Source organism: Procambarus clarkii, chromosome 79, assembly GCF_040958095.1.
Source record: "Procambarus clarkii isolate CNS0578487 chromosome 79, FALCON_Pclarkii_2.0, whole genome shotgun sequence".
Lineage (NCBI taxonomy): Eukaryota > Metazoa > Arthropoda > Malacostraca > Decapoda > Cambaridae > Procambarus > Procambarus clarkii.
In genome coordinates, this window is record NC_091228.1 from 7,790,936 (window position 1) to 7,815,794 (window position 24,859).

At 41.3% G+C, this 24,859-nt stretch overlaps 1 protein-coding gene across 1 annotated transcript; it reads left to right on the forward strand.

Annotated features, from left to right (window-relative positions):
- The first annotated feature begins 892 nt into the window (after positions 1-892).
- LOC138357647 (mucin-2-like) lies at positions 893-23,897 on the forward strand. Its single transcript, XM_069314651.1, has 2 exons — positions 893-975; positions 22,355-23,897. Exons 1-2 carry the CDS (start codon positions 893-895, stop codon positions 23,895-23,897), a joined length of 1,626 nt encoding a protein of 541 aa, XP_069170752.1.
- Positions 23,898-24,859: the final 962 nt, after the last annotated feature.

Here is a 24,859-nt window from a genome sequence, read left to right on the forward strand (position 1 = left end):
TCTCTCTGTCTCTCTGTCTCTCTGTCTCTCTGTCTCTGTCTCTCTGTCTCTCTGTCTCTCTGTCTCTCTGTCTCTGTCACACACATACACACACACAGACATGTGGGGCCTCGATGGCTGAGTGGACATCACTCGGGATTCGTAGTTCTAAGGGCCTGAGTTAGATCCCCGGCGGAGGCGGAAACAAGTGGGCAGAGTTTCTTTAACCCTAACAGCTTATTCACCTAGCAGTAAATAGGTACCTGGGAGTTAGACAGCTGCCACGGGCTGCTTCCTGGGGATGGGTGCGTGTTAGAGAGAAATGTATGTAGCAGATATAATAGAGAAAAAAATTGATTGGTTAGAAAGAACAAAAGGTCGATTCTACATATATAAAAGGTAAACTACAAATAGTAAATACACACACACACACACACACATACACACACACACACACACACAAACATTAACTCTTCTTTTCACCTCACGTCCCCTCTTTTTTCTCCCTTCCCATCCCCCTCTCCTCCACTTTCCCAATCCTTCCCTTTTCTCTATCCTTCCCTCTCCACCTTCAGGCATGCGGTAAGTATCCTGTAACCTCATGGCAAGCAGGGACATGGGTGAGAGGAAACAAAAATTGGGTGAGATATATTTTCTGGGGGAAGGGTGATTAGGAGATTGGGATTAAGGGCTGGGGGGTGAATGGGTGACGAGGGGGATAGGGTTTAAGGGCGTGGATTGGTTCTGGGATGAGGGGTGAGGAAGGGATAGGGATTAACTACGGGGGGATGTGTTCTCGGGAAGGGAATAGGGATTAGGGACCTTGGGATATGGGGATGAATAATGAGGCAAGGTGAGGGGGGACCTTTGGGGACTGGGGGACGTTTGGGGACTGGGGGGGGGGGAGTATATGATGTGCTCTAAGGGTTTTGAGGACATAAAGGATAAGGGCTCCATCGCTTGTATCCAAAGTATAAATCCAAGTTACACCTACAGGTAATCCTGTGTTTATGACATATATAAATATATATAGATAAATCTATAAATCCATCAATGTTTGTATTTCACCTTGTATGTATGTACTTTACCTGAATAAACATTTGATTTGATTAGATGTGTGGTTCCTCTAGTCATTCAGCTTCTCTGAAGAGTCAAGCCACTTCAGAGAAGTGATTACAGTTATTACTGTGTGTGTAATGACATATTTTCCAGGGTTTCTAGTGCCTGAAGACACCTTCATGTTGCTCTCTTAATTGCTGAAGTGTCACTGATGGCATTGATGACCATGAAAAATTTGGTCATCAATGTCATCAGACAAGACCACAGACCTAGCGTAGTGCCAAGGGTCTGTTCCTCTGTCAGACAAGACCACAGACCTTACCCAGAGTGCCAAGACTCTGGTGCTCTATCAGACAAGACCACAGACTTAGCCTAGAGTGCCAAGTTAACATCAAAAGTTTCTGACCAACTGTATATGGGAGACAAAACTCCAGCCCATCTATTCATCTTAAATTTTAATTGTTATTACGTTGGTCTGCGGTGTAGCGACATTTCCTGAAAATAATAATAACTTGCAATTTAGGTGAGAAATGCTCATGGGAAGAAAAGGCCGTAATTAAGCTTAATTTACGACTTCAATAATGGAGACGAGAAAAGGAGGAGGAGAATGTGGAATAGTAGCAGTAGGATGAGAAGATTTAGGAGAGGGAAATTAAAGACGAGGCGTAAGAGTAGGAGAGATGAAGTAAGAGGATGAGAAAGAGGGAACGAAGAGGAAGAGGAGGAATGAAACAGAGAGACAATTCTTTTCACGTCTCTTCCTAACTATCAGCGTAAATCTTAATAAAACTGGTGGCAAACACTGTTTCTACACATAGACACACATCTTCCCGCCCTCGTGAGTATACAACTCTCTACTTCGTAGCCATTGATGGTGACTACTCAACACCGGGTGATAGTGATGACAAAAAATATCAGGTGATAGTGATTACACTCAATATCAGGTGATAGTGATTGCACTCAATATCAGGTGATAGTGATGACAAAAAATATCAGGTGATAGTGATTACACTCAATATCAGGTGATAGTGATTACACTCAATATCAGGTGATAGTGATTACACTCAATATCAGGTGATAGTGATTACACTCAATATCAGGTGATAGTGATTACACTCAATATCAGGTGATAGTGATTACACTCAATATCAGGTGATAGTGATTGCACTCAATATCAGGTGATAGTGATTACACTCAATATCAGGTGATAGTGATTACAGTCTTCACAGGGTGTTTTGGTATTATCCACGATATGTGGTTAACGATATATATCGAAATATATCGTGAATAATATATCCACGATATATTTTTATCCACAGTCTGTGGATAAATTTATATATATATGTTTCACACATCAAACCATATCTTACACTTTAGTATGTTATAATATTCAAGTTTAAAAACTCTCCCTCTATTAATTTTTAATTTATGTATTAAAAATGTTAGTACATAATTTTATGTATTAAAATATAAATACATGTTTTTGTATGTGTGACGTACAAAAATGTTTAGTCTCAATTTCACTGAGTACATGTTGAGTACTTTTATTAATTCTATGGTAGTAAAAGCTATGAATATTTTCTCATTGTACTCTCCATAATCATTAGAGTTTCCTGACATAAATATTCCAAGGTCTTTGACTTAGTCTTTTTCTTTTTATGAAAGACTTTCTATGCCTGCTTTATTATCACTTAATTTTGGAATTTAGTTTTTTTTTACATAAATTAAATTGGAATTTGTCACATTTTGACGTTTTTTTTATTTAGAATATCTTCTTTGTGATTTTATTAAATTGAATTACAATGGTTCTGTCTTGCACCAAAGGAATTTCTATACTTATGTTTTCAGCAAAGAATGACACGTAATCGTAGCATATGTTCTTGTCAATGACTTTATTATAATGAGAGAGTAACGGTGTGAGGATTTTACTTTGTGGCAGAGTGCTTTGCACAGTAATCAGGCTGGATTTTGTTTAATTTATCACTACTTTTTGCAATTTGTAATAAAATGAGACATTCACGTACTTTATTTTCTTGCTGTGCTAGCTGTGCTTTCCTGCTGTGCTTTCCTGCTGTGCTGTGATCTGTAAATTTTGCTAATGCTTTATTACCTCACTTGTAAAGTGAAGCGAAGTTTGCTGTTTTCTAGGTCCGGGAAAATTTTATCTGCCTCCAGGCATTTTCTCAATGTTAATTTTGGTTTCCGCGTAGAACTTTATTGTATCTCACAGCGTCCTTCAGAAGTTTGATCTTCTTTTTAAATATTTTAATTATTTTAATATGATCATGTGCAGGAAGGTATCCCTGTGGTATGGTGGTTCACCTTTCTGCCCACTGGAATCTGGAGACACTCACTGTGATTTAAAGCTAACTTTGTCGCAGGCCCACAACTGGGGCACTGAATCAAGTCCGTTTGGTAGTGGGGGAATATGCAGCCAACCCTCTCATTCCCGATTTTCGTCCTGACAGTGAGGGCTCTCTGATAGTTTGTCCATTCTCTGAATCAGTGTTGTTGTTCTGTGAGGGATTTCTCGTGATGGTGTTCAGTTTCTCTGAACCAGAGTTAGAGTTCTAAGATGAAATGAATGTTTTCCAAATTGCAAAGATGTTTTCTTTGAATTTTCTTCACATTCTTTCAGGTTATGAATGATATTGCAACTGGTTGGTTGATTTTTTCAGATTTTTAATATTTGATTTAGGTATTTCATTGGTTGTTCTTATCTGTTTGATATATCTTCTGTCTGCAGACGAGGAGTCACAATAACGTGGCTGAAATATGTTGACCAGACCACACACTAGAAGGTGAAAAGACGACGACGTTTCGGTCCGTCCTGGACCATTCTCAAGTCGAAACGTCGTCGTCCCTTCACTTTCTAGTGTGTGGTCTGGTCAACATATCTTCTGTCTATTTTGATGTGTTATAAATCTTTGTTAGTGGCTTAAGACTTGTTCCCAAGTCCTGCAGACAAAAAATAACTTTTACCTCTACCCGGTTTAAAACTATCTTGTTTATTTTCTGCTTGTCTACATCGTTTACTCTTGGGGCCTTGAAAGCATTTGTGAAGACGGTCTGAAACCTCTTGTCTAAAACTTTACACATTTCCCCTTCCGTCTCCTCTATTTAAGTTCCTTCTATGAGACTTTTGATTTTGTTCCCCGAACGCAGTTCGCTCATTAGAAACTTGAAAAAGAGAGAGTTTTTGTTACTTTTTCGTTCTCTCTCTCTCTCTCTCTCTCTCCCTCTCTCTCTCTCTCTCTCTCTCTCTCTCTCTCTCTGGCTCTACCACTTGGGCTAGACGGTAGAGCGGCGGTCTCGCTTCATGCAGATCGGCGTTCAATCCCCGACCGTCCAAGTGGTTGGGCACCATTCCTTCCCCCGTCCCATCCCAAATCCTTATCCTGACCCCTTCCCAATGCTATATAGTCGTAATGGCTTGGTGCTTTCCCTTGATAATTCCTTCCTTGTGTCTCTCTCTCTCTCTCTCTCTCTCTCTCTCTCTCTCTCTCTCTCTCTCTCTCTCTCTCTCTCTCTCTCTCTCTCTTTCTCTCTCTCTCTTTCTCTCTCTCTCTTTCTCTCTCATGCACTAATGTTCAGGCCTAGTCATGTGTAAATACCAGGTATTCTACTAGAACCCTTCTGTTTAATTTTTCTCGGTCTATTAAAAATTTAAATAATACAAGTCTATAGTATATTTACTTTTGTTCATCCTCTTATACATATATATCTTCCAGCTTTCTGGTAGTTCCCCCCTTTTCCTGTGAAGCATCATAGGTTATTGAAATATACTCGCTCAGAACTTTAACATTAGTGAGCTTGCATTGGAAGATTGTATTGTTCCATAGCTATGAACACGTTCATCAATTAGGGTGCAAGAAGAAAGTTCTTTAGCTGACAAAGATTTCTTTTCCAATTCCTGGCACAAGAAATTTGGTTTATCAGCATTAGTTCAGAACCTGGTTCATTGTCAGGCAAGAGGTTGGGTTATCTTGGGTTTATCTTGAGGTTATCTTGAGATGATTTTGGGGCTTAGCGTCCCCGCGGCCCGGTCCTCGACCAGGCCTCCACCCCCAGGAAGCAGCCCGTAACAGCTGACTGACACCCAGGTACCTATTTTACTGCTAGGCAACAGAGGCATAGGGTGAAAGAAACTCTGCCCATTGTTTCTCGCCGGCGCCTGGGATCGAACCCAGGACCACAGGATCACAAGCCCAGCGTGCTGTCCGCTCGGCCGACCGGCTCCCCGGTCGGGTAGGTAGATACATATTCATACTATTTTGCTTTAGGAACTTAACATTATCTCAGGGTATTTACATTTGTAATATTAACAGTTAGCAGGCAGCTAAACTAATATTTTCCAGGAGACAATAACACATGTGCTCCAAACTAACTCATTCCACTAATTATAGGTTAAGCTTCTTTATTGACTGTTGTATAGAGGCGTTGGGAACCACCAACGGCTCACACGACAGTCAAACATCATCAATCGTCAGAAAGTGAGAATAATTTGGGACCAAAGACACAGAAGTGAATCACGTTATAAGAGGAATTTTCCCTTTAGAGTGTATTTTAGCCTTTGATTCTGTTTAAGGTTACAGTATATTTGTTAGTTGATGAGTATGCTAGAGTCGAGACCTTTTATAACCATTGTGAAGGTCATAGGCCTTTAGCTCAGCACCGAATTAACCATTTGGACCTTCATGTGTATGGGAAAGTATGCAGGTGATGAGTCACAATAACGTGGCTAAAGTATGTTGACCAGACCACACACTAGAAGGTGAAGGGACGACGACGTTTCGGTCCGTCCTGGACCATTCTCAAGTCGATTGTGATGAGGAAGTGGAGACAGGCAATAAAATCGACTTGAGAATGGTCCAGGACGGACCGAAACGTCGTCGTCGTCCCTTCACCTTTTAGTGTGTGGTCCGGTCAACGTATGAGAAAGTAATTCTTACATCCAACGGGAATCTCTTCACTTCCAGGTTGGCGTTCTTGTAGTCGACTTAACGTTCCAGTTGGGTGTTTATAACCTAGCTGGGCCTATATGGCGCTCCCTACAACCTGGTGAATCAAATATTTACGGGAATTCTTTCCACGAATCTTAAATTCCGCACGGCAGCACGAACTGTCTGTCTCGGGACAGAAGGAAAACCCAACATTGACCTGTATGTCCAAGCGCCGTAAGGAACAGATTATTCATGGCAGTAATTATTGGGTGATGTCCTCATCAGTGAGAACGTAAAATAATTAGAAACTAAGTGTTAGTAATATGTTTATATATATGCCTCCACGGAACAACGCCTCCACGGAACAACGCCTCCACGGAACAACGCCTCCACGGAACAACGCCTCCACGGAACAACGCCTCCACGGAACAACGCCTCCACGTAACAAGGCTATAACGGAACAACGTGTCTACTGAAAAAAGTGTCCACGGAACAAAGCCCTCACGGAACAACGCCTCCATGGAGCAAAATGCTCCCGGAACAACGCCTCCATGGAGCAAAATGCTCCCGGAACAACGCCCCCCTACGGACAGCACCCAACGGAACAACGCTGGCATATGACACCCAGACACGCTCATGACATGACACCCGACACGCCCATGACACGAGGCCTGAGGGGACAGGTGGCCGTGTGATTCTACAAACAATCCCACCGCTTTGTCCCTAGTTTAATTGGGTGTCGTGTGTGTGTGTGTGTGTGTGTGTGTGTGTGTGTGTGTGTGTGTGTGTGTGTCGTGCCTCGCTTACCCCACTCCCCGTCCCACCTGCTTCACCTCCCCTTCCCTCCCCTCCCCTGTCCCCTCTTCCTCCCTACCTATTCCCTCATCTTCCCCTCACAGGTAAACACTAATGTCACCTTGATCCCCTACGATAAGGCCCCGAATCCATGAGTTGGCGTGCAGGCTACGACGGGACTTTTAGGCCTAGACTTGATACTGGATTTCAGTAGGGAGTCATTTGTTTTGGCCGGGGCACCCCTTGTACTCCACCCCCTAACCCTCACCTCTCTGTCCCACCTCCCATTCCAAATTGGCCCTTTCCTGTCTATCCTTCCTCCCACCATCTTTATTTTTACCCATTCCATCCCCACCTCCTCCTTCACCACCACACGGCCCCACACACCTCCATATGTGTTCAAGTGGTAGCTGGACCATTTAAGACTTTTTGTTTATTAATTCAGAACTAATTACAGAAGCGACAGTAGTCTGAAGTACCTCAGGGGGGGTTGAAATGTTATCTCTATGGGCTCCACAACTTCATAATGACGAACGGGAACTAGTTTCAAACACTGCGATTATCTCAATAGTAATATCAGCCTGTTCATATGTATCAACAATTACCATGTTGTAGCGGAGACTCAAGAAATATACAATTATCACACAGTTACGGTTCCTACTCGCCTATGTAGATGTAGCTTAACTGATTTATTTACCCAGCAAATATGCATGAACCAATATATTATATGTATTCATGTCTTAATTATAAGATGATTTTCAGAATCTTTACCTTTCCTGTTGGCCTTAATACCGTTGATAGGTTAAGTAATAATTGTAAATAAGAAGCAATAAGATGCTTATCTTAACATACTAAGAAGGTTAGGTTAGGTCGGTGTTTTCTATGAAGCTTTTCAAGGTAAACTAAAATATTCACAATCAATTAGTATGTCTCACATGCACTTATTAAATAAGCCAATATTGACTATAAGCAAGTGCGAGAACGGGTTGGTTTATGGTAAGGCTATATATACAGCTACTCACAAGACTACATGGATGTGCTCATATCTAAAAGCAGTTAAAATATCAAACTGGTTATTTGCATAAGACGATTGGAGCAGTTTGTGGGTTAAGAAGATTGGAGAAGATTAAACGTAAACAAGATTGATTAAACGTAAACAAAAGATCTAAAAAAGCCCAGTAAGTGTTAACAAGATTGTACAGTGTAGAGAGTTTATCAAAATTGGTGCAATGTACGGATTTAACTTCAAAATTAACTTTTCCTTTCCAGCTGTTTCTGCATTTTTTTTTAACAATTACTTAACTACTTACTGCTGAGAATGTAATTGCACTAACAAGCAATACTTCACCACACGACGAAAACGCTTTATCTTCGCGAGGTCATTATTGTCAGGAATTTACCTTTGTGGATAGTAGAAAGAACAAAGAATGTCGTGAATTTGCATAATGCTGGGAATTTCGAGCGAGTCATATGGGAATTCCGTTAATTAGATATTGTGAATTTCGGATGCATACTTGAGATAATTAGTGTGCGTGTGTTTAGTATGGCATGTGAGGGAGAGGGAGAGAGGGAGAGAGAGAGAGGGAGAGAGAGAGAGGGAGAGAGGGAAAGAGGGAGAGAGACTGAAACGTTTGCAAGGACTTGAAAGGCAGGATCGACTTAAACGTATTTGGAAATTAAAGATGTCTGATGGTACTAGACAGGAAAAGGAAGACCATATCGTAATTATCGTTAGAAAACAGACTGTGCTCAAGAAGTTCATTAAGGCCAATTTAATAGTTATCTTTGAATAAAAGAAAAAAGGAGAAATGGAAGTGCCTAGCATTAGCAAACCAGGAGATGGAAAGGCTGGGATTAGGGAGCTATTGCTTGACGCTCTGAACACAATAGGTGTGTGCAACAAGGTGAACACACAACACACACACTCGGAGCGTGACTGAAGCCCTGCATGTATATTAAATAAAGTTCAGACTGGTTCCCAAACTTCTTGAGAGGCGAGTGAATATTTGATAAGCATTTACTCTTGCTTCGTTTGAAGGTAGTGTGAGGCGGTGAGCGGTCATTTCAGCGCAAAGTGGCGTTTCATTCCTTCCGTTCGCTCCATTCTAGGTCATTTCTCAATCTTGAGAGATGCTTCACAGGTCAAAATGTGAAACTTCGAAGATACTTTCACCCATCGTAGATGCTCGTAGGTGTAGAGATATCTTTATTAAAGCCTTGAGAGGGGAGCAGGAGAGGGAGGCTGGTTGACTGTAGGTGGAACATTGGGAAAGAGACGAACTTCAGCGAGACGATTGGCATTACAATCTGACTAAAGAATTGAAGCGAAGAATCTTGGAGTTGGTGTTCCCAGCGGAGGGGCGAGAATATTGTAGCAGCTCCGCCTCCACACCAAACATAAAAGAACATAATGTACGATTTTTGACAAGCATCACCTGAGATGTGGAGGTGGATGGGTGGTGATGGTGGGGTGTGTAGGTAGGTGTGTGTGTGTGTGTGTGTGTACCCCCTAGTTGTACTCACCTAACTGTGCTTGCGGGGGTTAAGCTCTGGCTCTTTGGTCCCGCCTCTCAACCGTCAGTGAACTGGTCTACAGGTTCCTTGGCCTACTGGGCTCTATCATATCTATATTTGAAACTCTGTATGGAGTCAGCCTCCACCACATCACTGCCTAATGCATTCCATCTGTTATCTACTCTGACACTGAAAAAGTTCTTTCTAACGTCCCTGTGGCTCATTTGGTTACTCAGACTCCACCTGTGTCCCCTTGTTCTCGTACTACCCGTGTTAAACTGTTAATCTTTATGTACCTTGTCAATTCCTCTAAGAATTTTATAGGTAGTGATCATGTCTCCCCTTACTCTTCTGTCTTTTAGTGTCGTAAGGTGCATTTCACGCAGTCTGTCCTCGTATCTCATGCCTCTTAGTTCTGGGTCTAGTGGCATACCTCAAAATTTTTTCAAGTTTCGTCTAGTGTTTGACAAGGTACGGGCTCCATGCTGGGGCCGCATACTCAAGGATTGGACTTACATATGTGGTATACAAGGTTCTGAATGATTCCTTACACAGGTTCTTGAAGCCTGTTCTGATGTTAGCCAGCTTTGCATATGCCTAAGATGTTATTCTTATGACGAGGGCTTCAGGAGACAGGTTTGGTTTGATATCAATTCCTAGCTCTCTCTCTGTCCGTTTCATGAAGGATTTCATCTCCCATTCGGTATCCTGTGTCTGGCCTCATGTTTCCCCTGCCTAGTCTCATTACCTTACATTTACTCTGATTGAACTTTAGTAGCCATTTGTTAGACCATTCACTCAGTCTGTTTAGGTAATCTTATTGCCTCATACTATCTTCCTCCGTCTTAATCCTCCTCATAATTTTTGCATCATCAGCAAACAATGAGAGGAATGATTATATACCTTCTGGTAGATCATTTACATATATCAGAAACAGAATAGGTCCAAGGACTGAACCCTGCGGGACTTCACTGGTGACGCCTCGCCAATCTGAGGTCTCACCCCCTCACAGTGACTCGGTGTCTTCTGTTACTTAGGTACTCCCTTCTCTAATGAAGTACCTTCCCTTTCACTCCTGCCTGCATCTCTAGCTTTCGCACTAGTCTCTGGTGTGGTACTGTGTCAAAGGCTTTCTGGCAATCCAAAAAAATGCAGTCTGCCCGCCCCTCTCTTTCTTGCCGGACTCTTGCTGCCTGATCGTGGAATGCAATGAATGCTGTGAGGCATGACTTTCCATCTCTGAAGCCATGTTGGTGTTGTGTCATAAAGTTCCTTCGCTCCAGATGTTCCACTATCTTTTTTCGCACAATCTTCTCCCTCAACATGCATGGTATGCAAGTTAGGGACACTGACTTGTAGTTCAGAACCTCCTGTCTGTCCCAATTCTGCCCCAATATCGTCTGCCAATTCTGTCTGCCCCAATATCGGGACTACGTTTGCCGTCTTCCATATTTTTGGCAGTTCACCTTTTACCAGTGATTTGTTATACACTATGGAGAGTGGCAGGCACAGAGCTTCTGCTCCTTCCTTTAGTATCCATGGCGATATTCCATCCGGGCCTATAGCCTTTGTCTCATCAAGCTCTAGCAAAAGCTTCCTTACATCCCCACTGCTAATCTCAAACTCCTCTAGTGGTGCCTGGTTAACTATTCCTTCTCTTTTATCTGGAACTTCTCCTTACTCTGCTGTGAAGACTTCCTGAAATTTGTCATAGAGTTCCTCGCACACTTCTTTGTCGTTTGTAGTGAATCTGTCTACCCCTATCCTCAGCGTCATTACCTGTTCCGTCACTGTTGTCTTTCTCCTGATGTGGCTCTGCAGCAATTTAGGTTGAGTCTTTGCCTTGCTTGCGATGTCATTTTCATATTACCCTTCTGCCTCTCTTCTCACCCTGACGTATTCATTCCTGACTCTCTGGTATCCTTCTGTGCTCTCCAGTGTCCTGTTATTTCTATAGTTTCTCCATGCTCTTTTACTTAGTTGCTTAGCTAGCTTACATCTCTGATTAAACCATAGGTTTCTCATCTTCATTTAATTTTCTTTTCCTTTTGGGCCGGGATAAACTTTTCTGCGGCCTTTTTGCCCTTCTGCGTGATGTAGTCCAAGTCTTGGGCCGTGTTTCCCCTGAGCTCTGTTTCCCATGTTATATTTGTTAGGCCTGTGTGTGTGTGTGTGTGTGTGTGTGTGTGTGTGTGTGTGTGTGTGTGTGTGTGTGTGTGTGTACTCACCTAGTTGTGTTTGCGGGGGTTGAGCTCTGGCTCTTTGGTCCCGCCTCTCAACCGTCAATCAACAGGTGTACAGATTCATGAGCCTATTGGGCTCTGTCATATCTACACTTGAAACTGTGTATGGAGTCAGCCTCCACCACATCACTTCCTAATACATCATTGTCATTCCACATCATTGTGTGTGTGTGTGTGTGTGTGTGTGTGTGTGTGTGTGTGTGTGTGCGCGCGTGTGTGTGTGTGTGTGTGTGTGTGTGTGTGTGTGTGTGTGTGTGTGTGTGTGTGTGTGTGTGTGTGTGTGTGTGTGTGTAAAAAGTTAGAAATTTGGTATTGCGAGACACAATTACCACCGACAATAGTCATTCCCAGTCACACAATATAGCAACAACTGCCTCGTCAACCCAACGACCACACTGCACCAGGTCTTCCGGTTCCTCAACACCAATCTACCAACCACTTGGACGGTAGAGCGACGGTCTCGCTTCTTGCAAGTCGGCGTTCAATCCCCGACCGTCCAGGTGATTAGGCACTATTCCTTTTTCCCCCCGTCCTATCCTAAATCTTCATCCTCATAACCCTTCCCCGGGCTATATAGAACTATATACCATGGGCTATAAAACCCCTATTTACAGGGAGTATACAAGACGTATATCATTCCACACCAATGTGTATATTTTGTTTTGAATAAAGCAAGTTACTAAATATATACAAAAATTAGTCTTGCAGATATAATTGCTGGAAGAACTTCGTAAGGTTGACATAAGACATTTGTGACACATTTATACAAGAAATAAATCTTTAAGACAAGGTGCTCTGTGCTTGTGATACCTTAAACTGTTGTTGTGAGTAGAGGAGCGTAGGGCGGATGAGTTATGCAGGCAAGCTGCATCAGAGATGTGATGTATTATGGAAAGAGACGGAGAGAATGTACAGTACAGAGTTGGAGAAGAGGATTAAGAAGTAAAAAAGGAGTTAAGAAAGAAGGGATTGAAACGAAACGGAGGAAGGAAGGAAGGAGACCGGAACAGATTACAATAATAACAGGAGAATGAAGGAACTGTAACGGAACAGAGACAGAGATAGATGGAAAAGGGATGAGTGAGAAGCAGAGAAACTGTGGAAGGACAGATGGATATGTAGTGACAAAGACAGGGTGACAAGATGGAGGGGAGAAAGAGGATGGAATAAGAGAGGGAAAACAGACTAAGAACGGGAAGACGAAGAAGTGGAAAAGAGGTGAAGAATGAGCAAACTGAAAGAATGGAAAATGTTAGTCCTGTTGAGGAACCTTAAGAATGTTGGCCATGTACAAGGGAATAACTTTCCCAACATCACTACGGGAATAGAAGCTCTGTGAGGTTCAGACCATTCCCACTACACTTAGACATTTAACATTTAAGCATGTTAAAGTGATTGGATGAAATATCTGTGCCCAAAATTGCCACGAGTGTGGCCGGGTAATGGGTGCGTGTAGGTCTCTGTGAGCCATCGCAACACTTAAAGACATTTGCTGGCTAAGAGGTTACATCACTAGACTGCCGGAGGCATGAAGACCCTGGCTGACTGGGTTCGAATCCTTCAGGGATCACCAGTTTTCTGATTTTACTAGTTGTATATATAAACATATATTTAAAATATATACATAACAAATATATATAATAAAATGAATATAAAAATTTAATTACATTTTTTTAGAATATACATACATATAAAAATGAATTTTGGAGAATTGATTTTTCAGTTACCATCAACAGTGAAAAGAAATATAAGAAACATTGAGAAAATTCGCGTTAGAATTATTAATCTTACTTTTTTCGGTCATATTTAATAATATAAACATATATGTGTTTGTGTGAATTTGTTTGTGTAAATTAATATGAATTTTAGATATAAACAACATGTGTTATTATTGATGTTTTTCCGAGAATTCTAAGAGTAAACATGACCACGTGGTTGTGTAGTAATATGGAGTACTCTCCCTACACCAAATAAACTTTATGAATGAACATCATTGAAAAGTCTGACGTCATCACATCATCAGCCTATAAAAAATCCGTCAGCATCCCCTACGTCATCAGACCTCCGCCAATCAGAGCTCTCACTCAGCTTTAGAATTTAAAATCAGACCAATCAACCCTTCAAACCCCGCTAGTGTGGTCTCAACCCCTTTAACTTGGTGATCAAAAATGGACGATGTATAAAAATGGAATATCTACTGTTTACAGTTTTGGAACTGTATTTCAGAACGTAGATCTTTATTCAGATGGGTAAAAAGTTCACCTAAAATATATTTATCATCAATTAATAATATAATTTAGTTAAGGAATGGTAATAAAATTTCATTAACCAGAAGAAACTTTAGATCATTTTTCAGAAAACATTTTTATGAGAGTAGGAAATTTTAAGAAAAAATACAGATATATATTTTTAATATGAAATTATTAATAAGAGGAAATAATAATTATTAATTGAATTTAAAAAGCAATGAAAACAAAAAATCAACAACAATAATAATGATCCTTTTATTATATAATAAAATAATCAGATAAATATAGTAATAAGAACAATAAAATAAAAACAGACAAAAGAAAATTATACAAAACTATTATAATTGAAAATTGAAATTTTCTTTTTAATAATTTATAATATTTAGTAATTTTGTAGACAACAGGAATCCTGTGTATTCCTATACATAATTTATGCTCATCAAATAATAGTAATTAGAATAACTATTAGTTTTAGTACTGGAACCATTATATAAAGAACGATCAGAGAAGTACAAGTACCATTAGATCAGAGCTCATCCATCACCGCGACATTACCTATTCCCCATTATAACCACTACCCACTATTACCCCCCAATATTATCTCCACTACCCATAATTACCTCCACCACCCATTATTGTCTCCACCGTCCACTATTACCTCTACCACCCATTAACCAGTTCAGTTCGCCCAAACAATGGGAGGGGTTGTCGTCCGACATGACGCTACCAGATCTTTCCCCCTCATACCCCTCATTGACTCGCCCCTCCTCTTCCACATTATGTATCCCCCCTTTCCCACTTCTCCCCATTCACATCTATTCATTGTCGAGAAGTGTAGGGGCGGGCGAATTGGACCGGCTACTTCACCCTTGCCCACCGTGATACAACCCTTCCCTCTGAGTCCCCCATTCCATCCCATGTATCCCCTCTCTCCCTCCCTCCCTTCCCATCACTACGTTTTTGTATGCCATAGAGAATGGGAAAAATACTGGACCGTGATTGGTCGGGTCTATTGAATAGCACGTGTCTGTTGGGCTCTGAAACAGACTTTGTGATTGTTTATACATCTTTACGAATGTTTTGTTTATTGAATGTGAAGTTATTCTGTATCATCTGTTTATCTATGATAAGAATTTCCGCGCGAATGTGTGCCTACTCATCTAATTTATCTATGATAAGAATTTCCGCGCGAATGTGTGCCTACTCATCTAATTTATCTATGATAAGAATTTCCGCGCGAATGTGTGCCTACTCATCTAATTTATCTATTTATTTACTTGTATACACACGAGAGTTCCTACATTCTTGTTGAGCCTTGTTCTTGAATTCCTTAATCCTATGTTTTCTGATATACGACTCCGCGAAAAATCGTTTAACAACCAAGTAACTATTTTAAGGGTTGAGTTAAATCGAGGCTATAGTTAAGGATTTGTGCCCGGTAAATCCTCCCCGGGAAGGATACGAACCCAGGATAAAGTGCTCGCGAAACGTCAGGCGAGTGTCTTAACCATTAAACCACAGAGATTGCTATTGAGTTTGAAGAAATTGAACCGCGGTTCAACTTTCAGTTAAGGTTTATAGGAGTTTTCTACCCTATTGGGCTCTGTTGTCTGTGTATGAAGACCAGACCACACACACTAGAAAGTGAAGGGACGACGACAATTCGGTCTGTCCTGGACCATTCTCAAGTCGATTTGAGAATGGTCCAGGACGGACCGAAACGTCGTCGTCCCCTCACCTTCTAGTGTGTGGTCTGGTCAACATACTTTAGCCACGTTATTGTGACTCCTCGCCTGCATCTGCGTATGAAATTTGTGTCTGAAGTCTACTTTACCTGGAGGAGATTTTGTGGGTTCCTCTACCCCAATTTCCCCAAGTCGAGCCTGGGGCCACTCATGATATGATAACTTGGTCCAACACCGTGAAAATTATTTCTTATCTGAGGCTTTTTCCGTCACTCAGGTTCCATCTATGTTCACTTAATCATGTGATATTCATGGTGATATTTTCCTTTCTATACTCCGTCTATTCCCGTCAGAAGTTTAAATAATTTCTCTCTGATTTTTTGTATCTTGTAGTGGTGTGTGTGTGTACTCGCCTAGTTGTACTCACCTAGTTGTGTTTGCGGGGATTGAGCTCTGGCTCTTTGGTCCCGCCTCTCAACCGTCAATCAACAGGTGTACAGGTTCCTGAGCCTATTGGGCTCTATTATATCTACACTTGAAGCTGTGTATAGAGTCAGCCTCCACCACATTGCTTCCTAATGGGAAGTGTGTGTGTGTGTGTGTGTGTGTGTGTGTGTGAGAGTGAAGATGTCTGACGTCTCGACACTGTACTGGACTTCGTAGCAAAGGAGACGAGGGGTCGATCGGTTGTGTCTAAAGGGTCGCATGACAGCTGAAATTTTCACCTCCCCGATGACATTAAATCAGCGTTAGTGGGACGGGGCGGGAGGGATGGGACGGCCTTATGGAGACGCAAGAGGGAGAGGAGGGAGAAGGGACGGGTGTAAATTGAGAGGGGAAGACTACTGTGGAAGAGGTTGATGGGGTGGAGGCTTAAGTGGATGGGCGGGAGATGGGATAGAAGGGCTAGGGCCGGTGTGTGAGTCCGGGAATAGACGTTTAAGTGAGGAGGAATGAGATTGATGGATTAACAATAAATTTTCGTACCAACGTGTGTAGCTCGAGTAATTATGTGTGTGTTTGTTGACCAGAACTGCAGGAGAACATTTACAATCACCAACAATTGGATAACAAATGATTGCTTCAATTCGATCCTAACAATTGTAAAATAATGAAGATAGGAAAGGAAGGAAAAGAATTCAGGAGGCTTCAACACCATAATGGTAGAGTCAGACTTGGCAGGGATATTACTGTGGCTTCCCAAAGACTTCCACATTATAGTTTCTCTTACGTTGTCTGAAAGGGTCAATATTTTTAGCCAAAAAAAAATCATGTAGGGTTATTACTATTTCCTCTTGAATTTGCCTGCATAATCTGAAGCAATTCACAAGAACATAAGAACAAAGGCAACTGCAGAAGGCCTATTGGCCCATACGAGGCAGCTCCTATTTATAACCACCCAATCCCACTCGTATACATGTCCAACCCATGCTTGAAACAATCGAGGGACCCCACCTCCACAATGTTACGCGGCAATTGGTTCCACAAATCAACAACCCTGTTACTGAACCAGTATTTACCCAAGTCTTTCCTAAATCTAAACTTATTCAATTTATACCCATTGTTTCGTGTTCTGTCTTGTGTTGATACTTTTAATACCCTATTAATATCCCCTTTGTTATGTCCATTCACCCACAAGAATAGAACAACCTACCATGAACACCCAAATCACGGAACTACTTACTCTACCCCACCAAGAGAGTAAGGACAAGACCAGAACATAACGATGCCAACACAGACACTGTTCAACATAACAGGCCAATTACACCTGATTAATCTTTGAATGTAGATAGGAGCTGCCTCGTATGGGCCAATAGGCCTTCTGCAGTTACCTTTATTCTTATGTTCTTAATTTGTTCTTATTGGGTGGTTATAGATAGCTGCCTCGTATGGGCCATTAGGCCTTCTGCAGTTACCTTTGTTCTTATGTTCTTATGTTCTTATTCTGTTCCCATTGAGTCTCGAAATATTGTTCATATTATTTTTCCTATTTATTTTGTACGATTACTGATATTTTCACTATTGTTTCCATATTTTTCGTTGCCATGGAATTTCTAGATGGCTTATCACTGCATAAAATAGTAAAATTGATATGTTAAAACAAATCACGAAAAAATAATAATATACTTTTAAACATCAAATAATTCTATGTTAAATGCTCGCTGAATTATCTCCTAATATAACCAGGCAGCAGAGGTACAATTGATGTAAAATTTAATTTAAATTTAAGTTTTGACTCGGGAAAGACCAGGGTAAATACTGGTTTTAAAATTCAGTTATTGATTTATGAAGATTGTTACTGAGTTACTTAATAGTCGTGATATCAATGATGTTTCAAGCGCAGGTTAGACATATAAATGAATGAATTTGTGTATATGAGACATATATAAACTAGAGGAGCTGCCTTGTATGGACCAACTGACCTGTTCTGATTCTTTTATTCTAATATTCTAATGCTTTTGAGTCATAGCTCTTATTAAGAACATATATTACATGTAGTTTCTTGTTACACATAGTCGCTACTTTCACCATTGATAACTACGTCACTGTTTCGGGTACTCTGTTATCACAGTAAACTCTACTTCCCGGATGACAGTGCTAAGTGACTGCTACATAAACTATGCCACAACTGTGAACATTACGTCACCGCTGAGAGTGCTCTGTCACTGTTATATGTGCTATATCACCGCTATGATCACTATATAATCACTATACTGCTCAGTGCGTGTACCTCTCAAGGCTTCACCTCTGTTAGCTTAAACCCTTGAGCTGTTATACGTTATATTTGACTCTAACCATTTAATGATTTTTCCTTATAAAGTGAATAAGTAATTATCAAAAGGAGGCACCAAGACTATATAATATAGTCTCCCGCCAATGAAACTATAAATAAACAAATATTGCTTCTGAATGTTAGATTTCAATTTTACGCAAAACCGAAATCAAGTTGAGTTCGAGCAGATGTTACAGGTGTGTGTGTGGCACACACCTGTGTGTGTGAACATCAGTGTTGCTCTCTGTGAAGCTGCCGCCTATACACCTGCTTCCAATTATCGTGCTGTTGTGTACTCTGAACCTCCCTGAGGACATTATGTTACACATGAGTATCTTCATTTTAACACGGAAGGGTTCAGGCTTGTCATGTTGCTATCTTAAGGTTATCTTGAGATGATTTCGGGGCTTTAGTGTCCCCGCGGCCCGGTCCTCGACCAGGCCTCCACCCCCAGGAAGCAGCCCGTGACAGCTGACTAACACCCAGGTACCTATTTTACTGCTAGGTAACAGGAGCATAGTGTGAAAGAAACTCTGCCCATTGTTTCTCGCCGGCGCCCGGGATCGACCCCGAGACCACAGGATCACAAGTCCAGCGTGCTGTCCGCTCGGCCGACCGGCTCCCAATGCTATATGGTGCTATACGGTAAGGAAGGTTGAGTTGTTTTTTGGGTTGAGGTAGTGGCTTGTGTGGGTGGCTTTAGAGTGCTTGGGGTGTGGGGAGGTTTTGTAGGATTGACTATACGGTAGAGTGTCGGGATTGATTGATGGAATGGAGTCGAATCAATTGGACCATCAGGGATTGAACGCCGACAATGCAACACTTTAAGGTGTAGCCGTACCGACTAATCCGGATCGCTAGTGACTCCTAATCCCATGAAATAGGAGAAATGAGAGTAAAAATATTACGCAATGTTCAATTGAGATAAAGATAATAAAGTAACTATTAAAAGATCTTTCTGAAAAATGTAACCAATTAAAAGAAGTATAATTTTTCCATTATAGATTTTTGATAATTAAAAAACTAAATTTTTCTTTTTTTTTGGATAATGTAACATTTAAACAAAAATGCTAAATTTTAGCAGATAAATAACAACGGAACTATATATCTTATCTTCCTCTTATCTTGAGGTTATCTTGAGATGATTTCGGGGCTTTTTTTAGTGTCCCCGCGGCCCGGTCCTCGACCAGGCCTCCACCCTCAGGAAGCAGCCCGTGACAGCTGACTAACACCCAGGTACCTATTTTACTGCTAGGTAACAGGGGCATAGGGGTAACACAGGGGTAACAGGGGCATTATCTTGACCAGATAATTTAATTTTAAATGTCAGATCGCATCACACATTCTAAGCGGGTGCTGTATGAATATTGTTGTATGCAGGCGAGGAGTCACAATAACGTGGCTGAAGTATGTTGACCAGACCACACACTAGAAATTGAAGGGACGACGACGTTTCGGTCCGTCCTGGACCATTCACAATCGACTTGAGAATGGTCCAGGACGGACCGAAACGTCGTCGTCCCTTCAATTTCTAGTGTGTGGTCTGGTCAATATTGTTGTAATTTATATATCTTCCCTTGGAATAATTTCACATCTTTGGTGCACAGAGAATATGCACTGTGAATAACACTGTTGTGGGGTATCCCCTCTACTCTGATGAATGGTGAGATCTCTCTTTACCAATCCTAAGTTTCTTTCTCATTATTGACCAAATGTTGACCTAAGTTTTTTTCCTCATTCTAGATTACTAGTCCTGAATCTTTCCTTCCTCTCCCCTTTATCAGACCTATGTTTCCCATTTATTTGTCATTAGCAGCTCCCTTGATTTCCATACATTACCTATTACCGGCCCTCTGATTCCAGTCTGTAAACCTCTCTCTAATCCCTGTATCTTCCTATCTTAGAGGTTTCTCATCCCATTTCCTCTCATCCCTGTCTCTCCCATCCATGTCACCCATTCCTTAGCTTATTCTCCATCTCTTGTCCCCTTAACTCTCTTACCACTCCATCCCTTCACCCAGTCTCATACACCTCCCTATTACCCATTTCCTTCCAAACAACACTAGGCGGAAGAGAGAGAGGGGCGGAACACCTGTTGAATAATACAATAGAACCAAGTTGAAATAGAGCTGTCGGCTGGGTGGTGTTAGGTGGGTCCCCGTGGGAATAGACGGGAGAGGGAGTGGGGGGGGGGGAGGGTGACGGGGTCGACGGATGGATAGGGAGGGTGAGGTGGTCAACAGATTGGGGGGTGGAGAACCCCAAACCCCATGTAACGGATGAATGGGGTTTTGATATGATTTGTGGATGTGAGGAGATGGAAGTGGATGTGTAATATTGGCAGAAGAGGAAATGATCGAATTTACACACACACACACACACACACTCTCACACACACACACACACACACACACTCACACACTCACACACACTCAAACAGCAGTCCGCTGATGACCGAAAGAAACACACAGACACTAAGACCAGGTAACTTTTCTTCCTCCACCGGGATTGCTTTCTTTCTTCTTCCTTAATCCTTGAAAAAATCCTGAACACAATGAAATTTAATTAGGAGCCAAAATAATGCCATTTCATCCCTACTTGCTCGGCGTTGGAATTAGGTTTTTCAACTTGTGTGTGTGTGTGTGTGTGTGTGTGTGTGTGTGTGTGTGTGTGTGTGTGTGTGTATGTGGGAGAGAGAGAGAGAGAATCAGACACACACTGGTAATGCAAACACCAGGGGTTCGACACCCTCTGTCCCCTGCACCAGCTGAATTCTCCTAAATCTCGTCCACTGACGCCTACTGTACTGTCTTGGGTTTGAGAAGAGAGGAGAGATGGAGGTGTAAGTGGCACAACAGGTGGACAAAATAAAGAAAACTGAGAGAAAATTGGATTTGTAGAGTGAGAATTTTGATAGCAGGAGGGGGGACCTTTTTTTTCTCACTCTTGTTTCTCACCTGTTTCGCCCTCGACGCTTGTTACGTATCTGTCTCTCATTCACACTTGTGACACACACCCAATAAATGGTACGTAAATGGTACTGTCTCCCCATCAAATATGGTACCTGTTAATATTGTTATTATGCTTATCAACAACCCGTAATGGTACCTTATCTCCTAAGGCCATTATGGTACCTCATACCTACTTTCATGGTACCTCATACCCACACTTAATTATCATCATCTATTCACTTATTTAAATATCTCACTCTTGTTATCAGTAACATAAGAAAAAACAGCTGAAAGATATCTTGATTCAAACGAGGCACCACTGATATATACATAGCCAGTCATTAAACCCACTAATATATATATATATATATATATATATATATATATATATATATATATATATATATAATATATATATATATATATATATATATATATATATATATATATATTATAATATTTCTCAAGTTTGTTTAAAACATTTCAACACGTCGTCAATTATGTTACCTGGCGACTAGTTTAGTCAAGGACTTATCCCTGATTTTCAAGATATATATATGTGTGTGGCGCTATTTGTCGTACGCTATTAATACCCAGTAATAGAATATACGACATTGGCGTGAAGTCCCCCACTTTAAAAAGTACATCGGGAAACTTGATGAATGCAGAAGTTTGTAATGAGGCCAATCACAGAACTACCTGGAATTTTGGTTCGAAGGAAGGTCAGAGAGTAGGTGTGAAACGACGTTAGAAGATGGAAGAGAGAGAGAGAAGACATGATAGAGGAATTGAAAAAAAGTTACTAGAATTGAGAGAAAGGAAAATGAATGCATGCTCTCTTTGTGGAATCGTAAAGTCAGATACTGTTGGAAGCTTGACACTCGGCTGATGGTAAAGTATTAGAAGCCAGTTATATATACACAGTTTCAGAAGAAAAAGTGATTGGAAACATATGTGAATGTGGCTATTGCATAAGACGATTAACAAATGAAATAGCGTATGTACACCTGAAGCTCGATTCTGAGATCACATTTAGATGAGTGTACACACACACACACACACACACACACACACAAAAGAGAACACTGCAGCACGATATCTGTCCTACACTACGGTGAACTTTGTAACATTTGGAACGTGGTAATTGTTGGAACTATTTACAGGAAAGGATGGAATAATAATTATACAATTTCTCGAAAAACATCTTCCCTTCTTGATACAACCTCTAGACAAACATCTGCCCATACAGACCCAAGCATTCGACAAACATCTGCCCATACTGACCCAAGCATTCGACAAACACCTGCCCATACTGACCCAAGCATTCGACAAACACCTGCCCATACTGACCCAAGCATTCGACAAACATCTTCCCATACAGACCCAAGCATTCGACAAACATCTGCTCATACAGACCCAAACATTCGGCTAACATCTGCCCATACTGACCCCCAAGCATTCGACAAACATATGCCCATACTGACCCAAGCATTCGACAAACACCTGCCATTACAGACCCAAGCATTCGACAAACATCTGCCCCATACAGACCCAAGCATTCGACAAACATCTGCCCATACTGACCCAAGCATTCGACAAACACCTGCCCATACTGACCCAAGCATTCGACAAACACCTGCCCATACTGACCCAAGCATTCGACAAACACCTGCCCATACTGACCCAAGCATTGGACAAACATCTACCCATACAGACCCAAGCATTCGACAAACATCTGCCCATACTGACCCAAGCATTGGACAAACACCTACCCATACAGACCCAAGCATTCGACAAACGTCTGCCCATACTGACCCAAACATTCGACAAACATCTTCCCATACTGACCCAAGCATTCGACAAACATCTTCCCATACAGACCCAAGCATTCGACAAACATCTGCTCATACAGACCCAAGCATTCGACAAACACCTACCCATACAGACCCAAGCATTCGACAAACGTCTGCCCATACTGACCCAAACATTCGACAAACATCTTCCCATACTGACCCAAGCATTCGACAAACATCTTCCCATACAGACCCAAGCATTCGACAAACATCTGCTCATACAGACCCAAGCATTCGACAAACATCTTCCCATACAGACCCAAGCATTCGACAAACATCTGCTCATACAGACCCAAGCATTCGACAAACATCTGCTCATACAGACCCAAGCATTCGACAAACATCTTCCCATACAGACCCAAGCATTCGACAAACATCTGCTCATACAGACCCAAGCATTCGACAAACATCTGCTCATACAGACCCAAGCATTCGACAAACATCTGCCCATACTGACCCAAGCATTCAACAAACGTCTGCCCATACAGACCCAAGCATTCGACAAACATCTGCTCATACAGACCCAAGCATTGGACAAACACCTACCCATACAGACCCAAGCATTCGACAAACATCTGCCCATACTGACCCAAGCATTCAACAAACGTCTGCCCATACAGACCCAAACATTCGACAAACATCTTCCCATACTGACCCAAGCATTCGACAAACATCTTCCCATACAGACCCAAACATTCGACAAACACCTGCCCCTCCTGACACAACCCCTACACAAACCTCTCACCTTCCTCTTGACACAGCCCAAACCCCTTCCTCTTCTGACACAGACACTTACCTAATCCTCAAACACACAAAGAAGCTGTCGGAGAAAAAGAAGCAATTCGATTTTTGACACCTTTGCTAGTCTGACCTTTTAGCTGATAATGCCACTGGCGTTGAAATGGACGCTTCAACGTTTGAGCTTCGTTGAAGCATTCATTATTTACTCTCTGGGGAAAGGTGGACGGTGTGTAGGCTTTTTTGGGGGGGCTCCGGAAGACAATGCTACGTTTACGCAACCTTAAAAAGTCTTAAATGTTAGTATTCTTGTTTCTGGTAATGTCTTTGTTTTGGTGTTTAATTCGTTGTTTTCCGTTATTACGATATTATTAATATTCGTTTTATTTACTTAGTTGTTATTTCTTTAATATATTTATCGTCATTGTTTTAATTTATTAATATAATTATTAAAATTTATAATTAGTATTAGAGATTTTATTTTAGTTATTAACAGGTATTACTATTTTGTGTTTTGTAATGCCACTTATAAAAGTTTACACTAAAGAGTTTAAGATATAAATGCACTTTTTCTGTAATGTTTTCTTAAGTAATGAACGGATTCTATTATTTTTTCCGTCCTTTGTGTATTTTTGTCAAACATGTTCAAGGTTTCTTAATTGTTGGGGTGTTACTGTGTTAAGGTCACATCACTAATGACAAAATGGTTTCAGTAATGGTGCATATTTCTGGGAGTGAGATCGACTAAATTTCACTGTTCCTACAGAGGAAACATTAGGTGTCTGGTTATAGCATATTGCAATTTCCTGTTTGTTAGTTGGTTGTTAAGAGAGGAACTTTTTAGAATCTACAAGTTCCTCTCTTGTGCTCCTCTCTCTTTCTATTATGTTCCTCTTTTCCTCTTGGTGGAGTGCTTAATCCCCACCAATTAGATCATTTAGAATGTAGATATAAATGGTGGTGGTTATATACTTGGTGACCCTCGTAAAATGCCTAGACTAGCTACTGACTGTGGTCGAGGGTCAGGATGTTCGGCATTCGGTCAAGTTAATTAAGTTAGCATCTCACTGTAGAGTG

Excerpts from the sequence above, each read along its gene's own strand:
- LOC138357647 (XM_069314651.1), top strand. The coding sequence starts at position 893 with ATGTGCTCTAAGGGTTTTGAGGACATAAAGGATAAGGGCTCCATCGCT. Across the intron at positions 976-22,354 it reads AATCCAAGTTACACCTACAG|GAAAGGATGGAATAATAATT; the intron begins GTAATCCTGTGT and ends AACTATTTACAG.